The 17,192-nt window shown below is 38.3% G+C and overlaps 3 protein-coding genes and 1 non-coding gene across 4 annotated transcripts; 1 reads left to right on the top strand and 3 right to left on the bottom strand.

Annotated features, from left to right (window-relative positions):
- Positions 1-3,656: 3,656 nt before the first annotated feature.
- On the bottom strand, positions 3,657-6,377 carry LOC132645830 (pentatricopeptide repeat-containing protein At1g69290). The gene has a single exon (XM_060363048.1). The coding sequence runs from the start codon at positions 6,299-6,301 to the stop codon at positions 4,337-4,339; it is 1,965 nt and encodes a 654-aa protein (XP_060219031.1). The 5' UTR covers positions 6,302-6,377; the 3' UTR covers positions 3,657-4,336.
- A 1,588-nt stretch (positions 6,378-7,965) lies between these two features.
- On the bottom strand, positions 7,966-8,037 carry TRNAP-AGG (transfer RNA proline (anticodon AGG)). Its single transcript has one exon. It is a non-coding gene; the product is annotated as a tRNA-Pro (tRNA).
- Positions 8,038-8,253: 216 nt separating this feature from the next.
- On the top strand, positions 8,254-11,197 carry LOC132645827 (cytochrome P450 714C2-like). The gene is made up of 5 exons (XM_060363046.1): positions 8,254-8,803; positions 9,179-9,405; positions 9,685-9,926; positions 10,159-10,534; positions 10,622-11,197. The coding sequence occupies exons 1-5, from the start codon at positions 8,473-8,475 to the stop codon at positions 11,045-11,047; spliced, it is 1,602 nt and encodes a 533-aa protein (XP_060219029.1). The 5' UTR covers positions 8,254-8,472; the 3' UTR covers positions 11,048-11,197.
- Positions 11,198-11,493: 296 nt separating this feature from the next.
- LOC132645828 (cytochrome c oxidase-assembly factor COX23, mitochondrial) lies at positions 11,494-13,547 on the bottom strand. Its single transcript, XM_060363047.1, has 3 exons — positions 13,390-13,547; positions 12,654-12,730; positions 11,494-11,903 (listed from the first exon to the last, which is right to left on the bottom strand). The coding sequence occupies exons 1-3, from the start codon at positions 13,481-13,483 to the stop codon at positions 11,856-11,858; spliced, it is 219 nt and encodes a 72-aa protein (XP_060219030.1). The 5' UTR covers positions 13,484-13,547; the 3' UTR covers positions 11,494-11,855.
- Positions 13,548-17,192: the final 3,645 nt, after the last annotated feature.

Here is a 17,192-nt window from a genome sequence, read left to right as displayed (position 1 = left end):
CCTTGTAGATACATGGCAGCAGTTGCGACCTTCTTTGGCTCTTCCAGTTCGCCCACAGCGTCAAAGTACTGCTCGATGTCAAAGATAAAATTTTCCACTTCTTTGGCATTTCGAGAACCCTGGTAGGGCTTTGGTTCAGGAATCTTGAGTTTCTGGGGTGCCAGGGCAATGTTTGCCGCGCCCCCAATGGGATTGCCCCCTCCTCGGAGTAGGCCTTGTAAGGCAGCATTGACAACATTGATCTGATTAGTCAAATTGTCGATGGTTACTTGCATGGCAGTCAATCTATCTGCCTCCTGAGTCCTATGGGCTAGGTCCTCATCTCTTTGTGTGGCGGCCGCCTGTGCGGCTGCATCAGTGTCAGTAGCAATGTTTACAATGTCTTGTTCGGCCTGCCGCATCCTGCGGTCCAGGTCCTCCACCCTTTCAGGCACGGGTCGAAATCTGTTGACCGCCGTTTCCAAAATCAAGAGGCGGTCTCCATGGTTCACCATGGTCAGAAAATGATGACAATAGCAACGTGTTCCCTCGTCCGATGTTGAGCCTAAGCTCTGATACCAACTGTTACGCGGCGCCTTCCTGAGACTTCTTGGAAGGGCGACGTAAGGCTAAGCAACCGAAGATTCCAAAGTTGCTATCCGCCAACCGGGGTCCCCTCCGCACGCTAGACGAGACTGTCAGTGCCGTGCGGGAAAACCAATGTCAGGAACAATTGAGAGAACAGAAAAGTGAATTGAGAATGAGAAAGAAAGAGAGCTTGTTTGCATTAATGAAAATTGATTACAATGAGAGCAAGCGGTGTCGAGGGGGAGAGACACCAGTACAGAGAATTGATTGCTTGCTTGAAAGTTTTGATTGTTTGATCCCCCCTAATAATGCTTTAAAAATAAAAACCCAAGTCATAGAGCTAGACATGGTTTTGCTAGAGAAACACAACCAAAATTACATAAAGTAAACTACTCTATAATTACAACAAAAGAGACCTAACTAGAGCAGGTCCATGTGCACCCTCGGTCGGGGCACTGTCATGCGCGCAGGGCACGGTGCGCGCGCGCACTGGGGCGCGGGCGCTAGGTGCTGGGCGCTGGCACTGTAGCTGGGCTGCACTGACATTGGGCGCTGGGCACGCGTTGGGGCACGGCCCGCACAGGGGCGCGCGCGAGGGAAATTGATGGGGCGACATAGGCAGAAGCAACCTTGTCACTTGGGGCGTCCGAGACCACGGGGCCGTCCATGGCGCTAGGCGCTGAGAGGCTTGCCATGGCGCCATGGGGCGCGCCCAAGGGGTCATGGGGCATGGCTGGAAAGCCGCCCATGACAGTACTCATTCGTGCACTCAGCAGATAAAGTAGAACAGCAAAATATCTATGCCTTTAGAAGAAGGCCAAAAAAAAAAACTCTTGGAAAATAACTAGATAAATTTTTTGAAGGAGATTCTTAATAGGAAATTGAAATTTGTGTTCTTTCCATATGCTTAAGGTTCTTGTGACTCTATCCAAATAAAATCAAGAGTTCTGTCAACACTATGAAAGTGGATTTAGTGACTAATTTGAATTATAATGTAGAATTATACTATTGGACTACAACAATATAGTAAATGCGGCATAAAAAAAATCCTTGTTTTCAAGATTTTCTCCAAGCATGACAATGTTAACACTTGACAGAACACACTTCTCTTAAACATATGTAAGTACACAACTCATCCAGAAAGGAAATAGATACAAGAGAGTTGTATCTGTAGAGTTCAGAAACACTCATCATTCTTCAATAAACTTGTTTGTTCAACTTATTGTCATTTTCCACTCAATGTACCACTCCTTACATGCGTCTGTAAATAATATTTTGCTAAAAAATATGCATACATACAATAGGTTAACAGAAACATTATGGAGAACAGAAATTAGCCTAAAGCGTGTCAACTATCAAAACCACTGTCCGTCTTGAGGATATTTCGCCCACAAAATGAAGAAAATAATTAGGTGTATCTTCCCAGCTTCAATAAGCTCTTCCCTTTACAAACTGAGAGCAGAAACAGAAGATTCCAGAGAGAAGGGATCTTGATTGTATCATCAATCCTCACCCGTGCAGAAACAATAGATTCAACAAGCTCTTCCTAACCTATGAGGGACACTCTCCCTTTTGAGATACCCATACTTTCTTCCGGTCCTTTTGAGATACCCATACTTACTTCCAGCAGTAGGCATCGCTTGTAAATAATGTAAATATCAATTTGAGACATGATGGAGAACCTTGAAACAGTCACTCCTAAACTCAAAGACGAATAGCGATAATAGGCTGACACCGCTACTAAAAATTCCCAGAGTATGCCACTGAAGTTCAGATAAACCAAACCCTAAGGAATCATCTGGGGTGAAATAGGACTCATATACAATGATAAAACAAGCGCTAATGAATAGCTAATAGGATTGTCCATCAATCACTAATCATAATGACTAATTTCTTTTACTTATTAATGTTGTATGACAAGAAACTTAAAAAGGTGAACTTCTAAAAACATGTAATTTCCCTCCACCCCCCCACACACCCCTAAGAATATTAATTTATTGGATGATCATGGTTATTTTTTTTTTATGACAAGGGAACCAGCAGCCTCTACCCTTCGGGTGCGCACAGGGTAAACCCCGCTCCTGCGTAATAGCCCGCAAACCACACAGGAGAGATAACCCGCACTAGGCAAGCCCCGTGTGACGAGCTCGACCCAGAAAGCAAATCCCATGGTTATTGAGATTACATTTTCAAACAACAGGAACAAAATTTAATCCATTGGTTGATCACTAGACAGCATTAAAAGTTATGACAAAGTAATGCGACAAGCTTTGATGTGCTTGGACAGAAAGGAATTGCAGATGTTTTGATGGAGTCTCAACCCCAAACCATGCTCTTAAAGCTAGATGTTTAATTATTTTGTTTAGCTAAGTCTTTCCCCTGTTAATACCCCAGATCAGATTTTAGACCTTTAGCTCCATAAGTCTAGCATAAGGTTTTGTACGTACTGGAGCTAAAAAAAAATTGCAGTCTTTTGTAATTTCTGCATCTTCTTGATGCCCATTAATGAATAACCTTACTACATCAACGAAGTAATGTGACATGCTGCTACGTAAATTTCTTAGGTTAAGTGCATTTCTGAAGCTCCTCCTCTAAAGAGCTACGCTTTGATAAGTTCCTCTTCTAAAAAGTTCTTCCAAATCAAGGTTATCATCAAATGTTCAGATTCTTTTGAAGAGGCAGCGAAAATGTTTTTAAATACCACTACTCAGTTATATAGTCACTAAATCATTTCTACAAAAAGATGGCAGACTGGCTGTTCAAGCACGACGATTACACAATAGAAATCAGCATAACTAGATTGAAGATGAACATTAACTAATTCTACCTACATCCCTACGCTTAACAAACACAAAGTAATAAATAACAGCTGTCGACAGTCATGCTAACCGAAGAACCAAAAGTTGAATTTCAGGTAACTTTTCCCTTTTGGACACAAGTCCAGCAACGACCAATGCAACTACAGAAGAATCATGTTCAATTTCGATAGCACATAATTGATCCTCTGCTTCCTCTCTTGGAATCCCAAGAAAACAACTTAACATAAGGGCATCCATATCATCAAACAATTGTAAAAGCAGCCAAGAAGGTAAAAAACAAATGACTTTTTTCTTATAAGAAAAAAACAAACTTCATAACATCTTACCGCACTAGAGAGAGAGGGAGCAACTCTTACAATTTGTACTGGCACAAAAAGCTCCTCGTCAGATATCTGCTACACCTATTCAAGAGTTGAACAACAAAATACTCTGACCATACAACATTTTGGCCAGTAACAGCATCAAAAGGAACTGCTGCTGATTAACGAACCAACCAAGGATGTTATGCATTTGTAAGTAAATTAAATATTTTGTTGAGTTTCTCTACAAGCATGGGGGTACATTCTTTCACTGCTTCTGGTTTCGGCATGCCAATTTCTCCGACTGAGAGTAATGGAAAAATCTTATACAAGTGTGTTACAACAAAGCAGAAAGGTTTCATGATATAGCACCTTCTAGAGTATGTTGATCATAGCCAGGTCGGAATAGTGGTCTATGGAGTGCTTCTGCAGCATTTGGCTTGAACAGACTGGCGTTTTACCCGGAGTATAATTCTGCTTCTTGGAAGTTAGATCACAACTTTCCATATAGTTTAGCAAGCACCGCAGCTCATAATCTTTACCAGGCGAGTTTCTTGAAAAGCAATTTGCCACTTGCTGTGTCAGCATCAAAAGCCCTAAAATCCAAGTTAGCGTTTGACGTTAAGTTGAGTATTTTAGATATGAGTCCCATCAAGCACTCAAACCAGCCCAATTTTTGAAAGCAATAAGTGCCTCCATTTTACCGCGATTTTTCCTTCTTAACTTTGAAACTCTGAGTTTCTTATGTTTCTCCATGAATGCTTGTTTATATCTCCATTTATCAACAAATATCTTCATCTCTTGAGATTTCTCCACAACTTGCATTACTGCATCAAAGAAGCCCCCTTTGACCAACGCATACAGAAATGCATCAACCAAGGTATTATCTAATTTCAACTTCTTCTCCTCTTCTGCTGAAACCTTTCTTTTGACTTCGTTCCACAGCACCAAAACATTGAAATACTTCTCCACTGTCACATATCCATTTATAAGAGAAAGATATGTCTGCTCATTTGGTTCAAACTGAAGGAAGGTCATTCTCCTGAAAGTCCTCCTAGCATCTTCCAGCCGTCCAGCCTTGCAGAAGGCATGGATGATGGAATTCCAATCATGTGTTCCAATTTCAATCCTAGGATCTTCCACAATCTCATCCAAGTAAGCTGCCATGAGCTCAGGTCGATGGCTTTCAGTTAAACCAGTCATGATTGTCAAGTAACTCCCTTGCAAGTCAGGTATTCTTGCTTCTCTCATGTCCCTAAACATAGAAAATGCAGACTGAAAATCTTGGCATGACATTGACGCTTCAATTAGAGCATCATAGGTAGCAACATCCAATTGGAGGCCTAAACTGCTTATGTCTGTCACCAGTTGAGCAGCTTCAGCGGTTTTTTGCTCTTTGCAATATGCCTTCAATATTGGGAGGTAAACTCCAAGACCTAAAGAAGCCCCCTGAGCATTCATTTCATCAAATATCGTGTGTGCCTTGTCCAATAACCCAAGATTAATGCAAGCATTTATGACGCCATATCCAACGGATCTCTCAACAATCATGGATGGAGATTCCAAGGTCTGAGTTTCACCAATCAAAGTAGCTAATTCTTTTATGCTCCCATTTTGAAGAAATCCACTTACTGCTTCATTATAAGTTCCTTCTCCAAAACATAATCCTTGTCCACCCGTTTCTCTTGCACCTTGAAGAACAGTTGCTGAAACAGACGCAAAATTACCACACTTTACAAACCCACTAATCAAATTACTACGAAAAACCCCTTTATCCGGGAAACCAAATCCACGTATTAAACCTTCTAATTCATCAATTTTCTCTTTAAGACCCTTCAATGCATACAAATAAGCTAATAACCCAAAACTATATTCATCAGGCCTAACACCCAAAACTGACATGGTCTCCACCACTTTCTCCGCATCAGTAACCGATTCAAGCTCACGACAACAACATTCAAGTGCAGCATTACAAGCTGCCAAACTAGGTTTCAAGAAACTCAACTTCTCATCAATAGCAATCCTACAATTCTCATTGAAAACTTGTAAAAACCCACCAAAGTTACCATTTTTCCTACAAATCTCCACAAGAACATCACCCCACAAACTAAAACTGATGAAAAATCTGTTCTTGAACATACACTTCACTAATGCAAAAGCAGGAGCAGCAGTATTAACATCTCTCATTGATTTCAACAACACATGTACAGTTTCAGGCTGTAACAATTCTTGTTTCTTCTCTAACAAGAATACAACTGATGCAAATGCTCTTTTTATATTATGGGTATCATTCAGTGATGACAAATGAGTGATGAGTGAATTGATAAGTGACTTACTTGGGTAAGCAGAGTAATTTGAAAGGGTCTTGAATGATTTCCAAGCTTCATCTGTATTGTTTTCTTTTATGGAATCTTGAAGTTTGGACTCAAGATTGGATTTGTGTTCTTGTGTTAAGGTTAGTGGGGTTTGGTCATGGGGTTTTGGTGGGGTTGTAGAAGGTTGTTCTGTTCTTTTTAAGGAGAAAATTGAAGGTTGCAGAAATGAATACAAACTGGGTATTTCAGGTTGTGAAGAAAATGGTCTTTTTGACAGAATACAGAGAGCTCTTCTCCTCATTGTTGCCCACCGTGTTTGAGTCACTGTTTGTTCGAGAGAGAAGATGAATGAGGAGGACCCCTTTGCAGGGGGCTCTGTAGAATATGACGGGAAAAAGTCCAAAATGGTCCACTATTTTTGGATTAAGGCTCAAAATAACCCTATTTCTTTTTTATTGAGCATTATAGTCCATATTCTTTGACAAGGTTATATATTCTATTCTATCTTTCAGCAGTTACATGCTAGATTTTGCGGAGCTTCTCAAGTGTCTGGATTCATAAAAACATATGTTTGTTACCATTATGCCAAATTATGTGGAGTTGCTTGTTCATCTTGTGCATTTTCCTAGTCAACGTATCCCTCGATCAATCAAAGGCTATTTCCATGATAAGCGTTGAAGAGTTATTTTTTCATAAATTGATTTCATAAAAGCTTATTGAAAATTCTTCTATTACATGAGAGAAGGGGAAGGAGACTGAAAGAACTACAGTGAAATCGAACTTACACTATAGTTAAATACAAACTGCACAAACCAGTCTCCAATCTTCTCTAGCGTACATCCCAGATGAAATAACAGACATAAATTTGAACGTAAAGCATTGGTCACCACAGTGTGCTATGTTCCGTATAAAAAGACCGGAGTCCAGCTCTACTCTATATAACGTTAATTAGTATTTAGTACAATCATGTTTCCTACAATTATGTACGCTAAGGTGGTTTGCAACTTTCTGCTTCTCTTGTTTTTGGCGAAAGCACAATCCACCGAATCAAGTACAAATCGAGATGATAACTCTAACTATGAACTACGAAAGCCTTTATTTGTTGCAGGGGAATATGTATCTTTTTATCATCGGTATTTTCTGTATATTTGTTTTACACGTGATCAGATATGTCAGGATGGCACTGCTGCTGCTCAGCCTCCCTCCTAGCCACTGGATGATGTTTTTGAGGTACAACCTTTGCGAATGTCACAGTCTGATTAGTGTCAGCTCATTTTCCCTCGAACCACTTTCTAGAGAGGAGGATTGTAGTATATGCTCGAACATTTTGAGGTTGGAGAAGCCATCCGGCTCGTTCTCTCGTGCCATCATCGTTATCATGATCGGTGCATCCGAGCATGGACGGATACAGGGAGTAATCGGTATCCTGACTATCGTCGGTTCTACAGAGATATTCAAGTATAGCTTGTGTCAAGATATTGCATATGATCCATCATAAGAATAGTTTGTGAAGAGGGGAAATTTTCACCCGTTATATGAATTCATAGATTGAAAATATCCCTCTGTTGTGATTAATTTCTCTCCATTGAGCAAACATGTGATCCTAATCTCCCTAACCTGTGAAAATAATTACTTCTCCCATCTCCTTGAACATGATCAATGGTACTTAAAATTATTGTTTCCCTTTTGCATAGCAACAAAAATCTCTAACGTAATAGGCGCGGGTTGGATTCCACTATCCTCAGCCCCTTAAGCAATTGAAAAGCAATTTGAAAAAAGAGAAATCCCAACTACAATCAAATCTACCAATACAAGAAGAGAAAGCTGAACTAATACCTGATGGAGGTCCTATTGCAGAAGGCCCAAGTTTTAATCAGTTCATCTAGAAACAAAAAAAAAACCCCACCCCAATAGAAAAGAACTCACGTCCACAAAAAGACAAAGGAGATAAAAAAGAAATACTAAGGGGCATTCCGAGAATTGAACTCGGGACCTCTCGCACCCTAAGCGAGAATCATACCACTAGACCAAATGCCCTAGTTGACCTGCATTCAGTAAATATTGTATCTTATAGAATTCTGTCCTTGAAATTAGATTTATTAAAGAAAACAGAAGCTTCATTGCTGTGGAACTATCTACTTCATCATGGTAAATGGTAATGTACCACGTGTGTCACACCTTGCCATTTTTGTCTTTTTGAGAGCTTGTTAAATACACGGCTGAGATTAAAACTGCTCAAAAATATAATTAGGCGATTATTCACGACTTATCCACCCAAACGGAGAGGACCTTTTTGTCATATTTTATTCAATGGGAAGAGCATCAGAAATAATAAAAATTTCAACCCCTCAAATATTTAAGCCTTTTATCCATTCATAACAGATTCTATCAACTGTCAATTTCTTTTTTCTTTTTTTTTTTTTGGTCAGTACAAGAAGAAGATTGGAACCGTCAGTTTTATAGGAATTTGAAATGGAAACAGGACATTTACTGATTTTTTCAGCCAAGATCATTTTATCACTGGTTTTAGGGGGGTCTCTGGCGTTCTTTGCACATCTCATCAATATTTTACTTTTGCATCCAAGAAAATTAAGATCAAAACTTCGAATCCAAGGGATTAATGGGCCTTCTTCGTCATCTTTTCTCTATGGAAATCTCCCTGATATCAACAAGATTCAACTTCAGAACCAGAAACAGCCAAGCCCAGAAACCAATAATCAAGAAGTAGAGGAAAACAACCCTTTGCAACACACATGGCCTTCCAGAGTTTTTTCACATATAAAACAGTGGCAAACTGAATATGGTCAAGTCTTATAACCTGTTTGGCCAAGCTTTTAAGTGACTTTTTTTTTTAATTTAAAAAAAGTGTTTATTTTAGAGAATTGAGGTGTGTGGTCAAATTTTCAGGAGAAAAAGTGCTTTTGAGTAGTACTAGCAGCGAAAATATTATTTTTTTCAGGTGCTTGTGCTTCTTGAACCTTGGACAAGCAGAAATTTTTGTTTTAATATTGCTAAGCTGCTTTTCAAATTGATTACATAAATAAAAATGGCTTCTCTCTAAAAATACTTTTTCGTAAAGCACTTCTAACAAAAGAGACACTACAACCTTCATGTGATTGATTATCCAATAATTTTTTTCATTTTTGGCTGATGTGGTTTTGAATGTTTTATATTACAGGATCAATATTCATGTATTCAGCTGGAACCATACAGATTTTATGTGTAACTGATGCAGAAATGGTGAAAGAAATAAGTCAATGTACATCTTTAAACCTGGGAAAACCATCTTACCTATCCAAAGATCATGGCCCTCTACTAGGCCAAGGCATTTTCTCTTCAAATGGCGCTTACTGGGCTCATCAGAGAAAGATTATTGCCCCTGAATTCCATCTCAACAAGGTTAAGGTATAAATTTCTACTTACAGATATATGCACTTGTTAAGTTAAAGAAATTTAATCACAGGCAGTCGCGGAGCTATGATTTTCACTAAGGGTATTCAAAATATAAAGAAACAAACACATGAAGAAGCCAAGTAGATTCAACATATAGGATATATACATTAAAAAAGATTAACCTATCTACACAGTAATTTTCCAACGAATGGGTGTCAATTATCTCCCTGGATAAGGGTAGCTCCGCCGCTGATCGCAAGACTAAATTACAAATATCTACTGATTATACAGGAGATGGTGAAGCTGATGGTTGAATCCACCAGTAAACTGATAGAATTATGGGATGAGAAAGCTAGAAATTCAAAAGGAAAATTGGAGGTTAAGGTGGAAGATGATCTCAAGAGTTTGTCAGCAGATATAATCTCAAGGGCTTGTTTCGGGAGCAGCTATGCTCAAGGGGAACAAATCTTCCTAAAACTTCAAACCCTTCAAAGGGTTATGTCCAAAGTTCCCATTGGAGTTCCTGGAGTGAGGTAATTAAAAAGCTAATGTTGCTAAATTAGAATTATGTTTAGCTCTTCCTAGTGTAGGGGAAGGGTTAAAGAGTGACAAGTATCGATATTTTTTCTCGTTAGAAATGGCTGAAATCATTGATCCCTTCTTGCTACTTCCCTCTTTCCTTCTCAAGAAAAGCCTAGTATTAAAGTAAAACTCATGGTAATAGTTATTTTTCCCAATATGTTCAGAATGGCTGGATTGTGACAGGCATATACCAAGTAAACATAATAGGGGGATATGGAGATTGGACAAAGAGATTAAAGAAGGGATACTGATGATAGTACGAGCACGAAGAAGCCCTACTAATGAGAAAGACCTTCTGCAACTGATACTTGATGCGGCTAAAAGTTATGAAGACAGTGATGGTGATCAACTACCAGCTGACATTTCTCCTGAAACGTTCATTGTCGATAATTGCAAGAGCATATACTTTGCTGGCCACGAGAACACTGCTCTCACAGCATCGTGGTGCTTGATGTTACTTGCTGCATTTCCAGAATGGCAAGCTCGTGCCCGTACTGAGGTGCTTGATGTCTGTGGTAGTGAGTTTCCAAACAATGCTATGCTTAGACAAATGAAAGTGGTAAGCAGTAATCTAATAGCCATAAAATTGAAATTCACATGTATGTTATACCTGGATTCCTAATATGTATACATATTTGATTGGCAGCTGACAATGATCATCCATGAAACTTTGCGTTTGTACCCACCAGTAGCTTTGGTGGTGAGAGAAGCATTGCAGGATATAAGTTTCAAGAGAATTGAGATTCCAAAAGGAACTAACATTGAGATTCCAATCCCAATCCTCCATCAGCAGCAGGAACTCTGGGGACCAGATACTCATCAGTTCAATCCAGAAAGATTTGCCAAGGGCATTGCAAAGGCTTGCAAAGTCCCAAGTGCTTATATACCATTTGGCATAGGAAGTAGAACCTGTGCGGGGCAAAATCTTGCAATGATTGAACTGAAGGTGATTGTATCGATGATTCTTTCTAGGTTTACATTTTCGTTGTCCCCAGAATATCAGCATAGCCCTGTTCTTAGATTAGTATTAGAACCTGAGCATGGTGTTAATCTGTATCTCCAAAGAGTTTGACATATTTTTCTTCTTTGATATTTGTCAATGCCCCGTGGGATTACACTGGGTTTGTTGTTGTTGTTGATATTTGTCAATGCCTGTAATCCATTAAGTTCAATTGATCTAAGAAAGGTTTAATGAGTAGTTCATCAGTCACGTTACTTTTTCCGAGCCGTCTCCTAAAGCAATACAGTGGTAGAGCAAGAGAAACTACTGCTCTGTTATCTTGGGCTGTCAATAAATGATCACACGTGCCATTCTTCAATTATGAATTCAACAATACCTCAAAGCAACAATGGAAAACCCATAAGAAAACTCAAGGATACATATTCCTTTCATTTATCTATTTCTGATCCTGGCAAATAGATCTTAAAGTACTTGCCACAGATGCAACGGATGTTAGTTAGCAATCGGTGCCAAGATCAGGATGAGGATAAAAGAATCATATCGAGTATAGGCAAGTCTTGAACATGAATCGCCAGTCTAACCACACCAGTGTCTATAACTCTTCTTCGTTTACAACAGAAATTAGAAACTAGAAGAGTTGCACAAGGAAAACTATCAAAATAGAAAACATAGCTCCCAATACTCGGCCTTATCAACATTCAAATATCTTCAACACAATCCTCATCATTTATTCGAAGTGAAACAGAATCAATAAACCTATTACCAAAAACGAGCCAAAAGGCTACAACAAACACGATCACTTTGATTCTAACATGAAGGATCTGCATTCCAGTTGCTTCTTGGAATAAGTTACATGAAGTATTATTAGCCTGATAAATATTACATAACGACAGCACTGTAGACTTCAATTTGTTATGACTCATGAGAATAAAGATCGACTTCGATTGCGCTCCAGCCGAGCCTCCCTCTGCAACATGCCAGAAAATGAAACTGAAATATAATCTATACCCAGAAAAAGGTTAAACGAAGAATCTGAAGGCGCAAGAAAGGTAATTCTTTTAAAAACAATTATCTAAAGCATAAAGCAGCAAAGCCATTCCATGATGTTAATTTCAAATACACCTAGAAACCATAGGAATTGATTACTTGGTCATGTATCTTCCCTCCCACCACTACCTCCCTGCTTACGCACAACAAAATTAAATTTGAAAGGAGCTCCAATTAAAGTAAATAATGTAGAGCTATATAACTCGAAGTGACAAAAAAGAACCAGAAGAGCATGTTCTCTCTATAGATTAAGGTCTGAGAACTGGCTGGTGGCAAAATTATATAATTTAAGTAACAGTTAAACGAATCTTAATCAGTACTCAATCTTACACCTAGGCTTGTTTGCTTCAAGCTGTTAAAAAAAACTTGCTTCCTTCCAACACTAATAACACAGTTCCAAAGCAACTTGTCTGAAAGTTTTTTACAAGTTCTGTCACACCCATATAAGAAAAATACCACTCTAAAAGTGGCCATGGAGAGCCTCTCAAAGTCCACTTTACAAGGCAAGCTACTCTAAATCAGAGGGGTAAAAGCATTTTGTACTTTCTTGCACATTACCGATTTCATCCTAACACAATTTCTTGTGCTCTTATCACAATTTAGAGCACATATACTACTACCCCTCATCTACATACATAGAGGTGGAAGAAACTGTAGTTAACATGCATACCTCCTTTTTCTTGCATTCCTTGTAAACATCAAAATGTTCTTGACATTTGCTCTTGTCTGAGTTAAACTGTTCCAAACCTGCAAAGCTTTCACAAATTAAGCAATGGCCTGAAACAACTGCATGACGGTGATAGTAAATACGTCTTTGAATATATCTGTATTATAGAAAAACACTTTCCACAGTTTCCACCACACAACTCCGATCTCGATTACCAAACTTAAATGCTCCAAATGCAAAGGTCCTTCCAACCTTCCCCCCCAAAAAAAACTTCATCTCGATAATAGAGTTATGCATCAAGCTACTTAAATCTTAATTGCTCTTTGATCGATTACCAAGTATTCTTCAAACAAATTATGTACACTTTTATATGCAATTATCTTTGCAAATAAGGCCTGCTCAACTCAAATTTCAAACAGAAAATTCTGTTTTTCAAAAAAAAAAAAAAAAAAAATCAAGTACAAATAAGTATACTTCTAACAAATTATGGACAATTCTATATGCAATTATCTTTACAAATAAGTTGTGCACAATTCAAATTCTGTGTTTTTTTTTTCTTCCAGCAAGTACACCTAATTTCTTACCAAAACAACCACAAGAATTCAATACCCAGATAATGAAAAGAGTAATATAATAGCACAAAATTCATTACATATCAAAATTCCAACAATGATCATGAGTATAATTTTTTTTTTCTCGTAAGTAAAAAAATAGTATGATTGGAAGAAGAAAGTGTTACATTTGAGAGAAGCAGTGTATTGAGGATAGCAATCAGAATCAGCAAGTCTTGCTGCACTTGGATATGCTGGTGTTTGTATTTTCGAATTCGCCATTTTGCCCTAATTCCTCTCTGCAATTTCACAGAATTCGCCTGTGTAATCTCTTTATTTATGTTTCGGGTCGAATTTCACCGATTGACCCGGAAAGAAACATGTAGGTCCATCTGAATTGTGGTCCATATCATTGAGCCAGATCTGCCTCTATTTGGCCCAAACTTGAGTCCAAACAGGCGTGTCAATTATTAGGATGCGTTTGCACAAATAGGATCTTCTTGTGGCATCATTTAAATTACTGAAAAGGCTCAAATATGACATTCAACTATCAGAAATGACTCATTTATGCCACTCATTAATAGTTTGGCTCATTTATGCCATCGAACTATAGGAAATGGCTCATTTATGCCATCGAACTATAGGAAATAGCTCATTTATTCCATTCATCAATAGTTTGACTCATTTATGTCATCATGACTCATCCATGTCATTTTTCATTAACGCCGGTTTTATAATATCAGATATGAGACGTGGCCTCCAATTAGAGGTCTACGTTGTTTAATTAAATCAGCCCAATTTTAAATACCAAATTAATAAAAAATCCGACTCATACACCTTATCCACCCACAACCATAATCTAGTTGGAGGCCATGTGTTATATATGGTATTATAAAACCAGCTTTAATGAAATACGGCATGGATGAGTCATTTTGGTAATATGCGATGACATAAATGAGTCAAACTGTTGATGAGTGGCATAAATGAGCCATTTTCTATAATTCGATGGCATAAATGAGTCACTTCTTATAGTTCGATGGCACAAATGAGCCAAACTATTGACTAGTGGCATAAATGAGTCATTTCTAATAGTTAGATGGCATATTTGAGCCTTTTCCGTTTAAATTATGATCTCATTTTTAATTTTTTGTAGAAATAAATCCACAACTAGCATTAGATAGCCAAAAACATTGACGAATTACTAATTGTTTGGCAAAAGTTTTCACATTATGCAAATTCTAACGAATTGCTAGAATTTGGCCTCAAATCTTTGATCGATTCACATTAATAGCCAAAAAATGTATTCCCACACAACTAGAGGTGTTCATGGTTCGGTTTGAGTCGGTTATCCTGTAAAATATGATCAAATCAACTTAGTCGGTTTTTTAAATATTAGAATCAAATCAAATCAATTAAGTCAGTTTTTCATTGCTTTGATTATTGTCGGATTTTTTCAATTTTTTGTCGGATTTTATTTAAATATATGACAATATACATCCAAGCACCTATTAAATTGACTATTTTCTGGCATAACACTACCAGATCAATTATTCTTATTTGAGAAAAGAAAGAAATATAAACCTAATCAAGTTATATATATACTTTCTCCAAAAATTTGTATGCATCATCTAAGAATTTAGCCATTTTCAAGGAACATAAAAAAAAAAGTTCTTACAATGAATTTGTTTTTGTGCAATAAATTAAAGGTTTAGTTGTGATATACCAAGGTATCTTGATGATTAATTAAAGGACTCAAAAACAAGTTATTTTGAACAAAAAATAGATTCTTAGAATTATCAAAATAAAAATAACAAATCAAACTAGAAAGTAAATACAAAAATTGGATTACTAAAAAGGCAAAAACATATATTATGAATCAAGAGTCCAAAAGATTAATATCATAAAATTTCAAACTTTCTATAAAGGTATATATATAATTTTTAGATAGATCTTTATATTGTCGGTTTGGTTCGGTTATTTCGATTATTTTTTGCTTAAAATCAAATCAAATCAAACCAAGAAGTGTCGGTTTGTTTTCTTCGATTTGATTCGATTTTCGATTTGGTTTGATTTTTCGATTTTTCGTGAACACTCCTACACACAACCCTGATATAAAGCTAACATTTTGCCACAAAATCATGATGGATCATCGTAAGTTACCGTATAAACTTTTACCAATACGTTTTTACTATAAAATTTATCAAATCAATTCAAATTACTCCAAATTTGATATTCAATATTTTAATATTAATTAAATAGTTAGATTCATCCGGACCTTCAATCAATCAATCATGAGTCTTCGATTTTATAGAAACACAAATGAAGTAGGATAAAGGAGGAGCAGTGCAACCTGACAAACTCTGGCGAATATTTATACATCCGCATGTGATGACCCGCCACGTTATCATGCCACCTAAGTGCCATTTGGAGCTATTTTTGCCATGTGGATGCTTACATGGAAAAAAAGTCTAGCATGTGTTGGATGATTCTAGAGCTATGGAGATTCATGTGGAGATGCTCTAGATATTTATGGACTTCCTAGAAGATTTCTTAGGAAGGCCTTAGAACATTTTAGCCTAGTGGATAATTCTAGAGTAGGGACTTCTTTGTAAATAAGTAGGGACTTATACATTAATTATTATTTGCATACTAGTCCCTAGGTGAGTAGTATAAATAGAGGGGCATCCATTTGTAAAAAACCATCAAGCAAAATCAATTAAGTCTTCTATAATAAAAAGCTTCCTTCTAGCAAATTTCTCTTGTCTTTCTCAATTACTATTTCCTTAGCGATCTTGAGTGTAGTAAACTAGGCTGACTTGGCATAGCAAGATCATGAGCAAGTTGTGCAAGAACGTGAGCGAGTTGTCAAGTGCCGCACGTGCGCTTAGTTGAAGACTAAGGACGTGACAACGTCGTATCAGAGCGAAGGTTACGACTGAGGGAATGGCAAACGACGGAGAAATCAACGCTGCTAAAACCCAAGTCAACGTCATCCAGGATGCTGCTGGCAAGAAGGGCCATAACAAAAAGAGGAATGACGCCAACAAGAGCCAGGAGGTGCCGCCAGAGGTTGTGCCAAATGAACGGCTTACATCCCAAGAACCATCTACCACTGAGGCGAGCGAGGATGACATGGAGGTCCTGTCCGAGGACGTCTCACTCAGTAAAGAGTGGGTTATGAAGGTTAACGTGGGGATGGACGCCATCGACATATTTGGCCAACGTTTGGGCAAGGTGAAGGGCACTCTTAGGGTTCTTGAGGGGCATATTCTTGAAGAGATTTAAAGCATCCGAAATGACTTGGAAGGGCACATGCAGGCTGAGATTGAGGTAAAGCAAACCATCACTTCCTTAGAGTGCAGACTCATGGAGGCGTTAAGTACTATCGATGCCATAAAGGCAAAGATAGTGGCACTCGAAGAGCAGATTGATGTTAGTGTGACCGAGGCAGCCAACAATGTTGTCGTGACGAAGGAGGCTAAGATCGAGGCTCCCAATCCACCAGTGTTCAAAGGGGTTCGTGATGGCACAAGAGGTGGAGAACTTTCTTTGGCACTTGGAGAATTATTTCAGGCATGGAAAAGTGAGGGACGATGAGGCCAAGATCAACACCGCTGTGTTGTACCTAATAGAGACTGCCATGTTATGGTGGAGAAGAAAGGTCGCCGATGTTGACAGAGGTCTATGCACAATCACACGTGGGATCAGTTCAAGCATGAGTTCAAGCGACAGTTCTTCCCAAATAATGTCTTGTATGAGGCAAGGCGCAAACTTAGAGAGTTGAAGCAGATAGTGAGCATTCGCGACTATGTCAAGGAGTTCACCACCCTTATGCTTCAAATTCCCAACCTCACTAGCGATGACTTGTTATTTCACTTCATGGACGGGTTACAGAACTGGGCTAAGCAAGAGTTGCAACGCCGACAAGTCAATGATATAGACCGAGCCATAGTAGAGGCTGAGTCTTTGATGGATTTCAAGCATGACAAAC

Source organism: Lycium barbarum, chromosome 6 (assembly GCF_019175385.1).
Source record: "Lycium barbarum isolate Lr01 chromosome 6, ASM1917538v2, whole genome shotgun sequence".
Taxonomy (NCBI): domain Eukaryota; kingdom Viridiplantae; phylum Streptophyta; class Magnoliopsida; order Solanales; family Solanaceae; genus Lycium; species Lycium barbarum.
The sequence above is the reverse complement of the archived record's forward strand: the minus strand, read 5'-3'. Positions and strand labels throughout refer to the sequence as shown.

What these genes read in the sequence shown, in the direction of transcription:
- LOC132645828 (XM_060363047.1), bottom strand. Translation starts at nt 13,483, where the DNA reads ATGGCGAATTCGAAAATACAAACACCAGCATATCCAAGTGCAGCAAGA. An exon ending in ATACACTGCTTCTCTCAAAT is followed by an intron (nt 12,731 to 13,389) that starts GTAACACTTTCT and finishes AAAGCTTTGCAG; the next exon opens with GTTTGGAACAGTTTAACTCA. An exon ending in AGGAATGCAAGAAAAAGGAG is followed by an intron (nt 11,904 to 12,653) that starts GTATGCATGTTA and finishes GGCATGTTGCAG; the next exon opens with AGGGAGGCTCGGCTGGAGCG.
- LOC132645830 (XM_060363048.1), bottom strand. Translation starts at nt 6,301, where the DNA reads ATGAGGAGAAGAGCTCTCTGTATTCTGTCAAAAAGACCATTTTCTTCA.
- LOC132645827 (XM_060363046.1), top strand. Translation starts at nt 8,473, where the DNA reads ATGGAAACAGGACATTTACTGATTTTTTCAGCCAAGATCATTTTATCA. An exon ending in ACAGTGGCAAACTGAATATG is followed by an intron (nt 8,804 to 9,178) that starts GTCAAGTCTTAT and finishes TTTATATTACAG; the next exon opens with GATCAATATTCATGTATTCA. An exon ending in TGCTTAGACAAATGAAAGTG is followed by an intron (nt 10,535 to 10,621) that starts GTAAGCAGTAAT and finishes TTTGATTGGCAG; the next exon opens with CTGACAATGATCATCCATGA.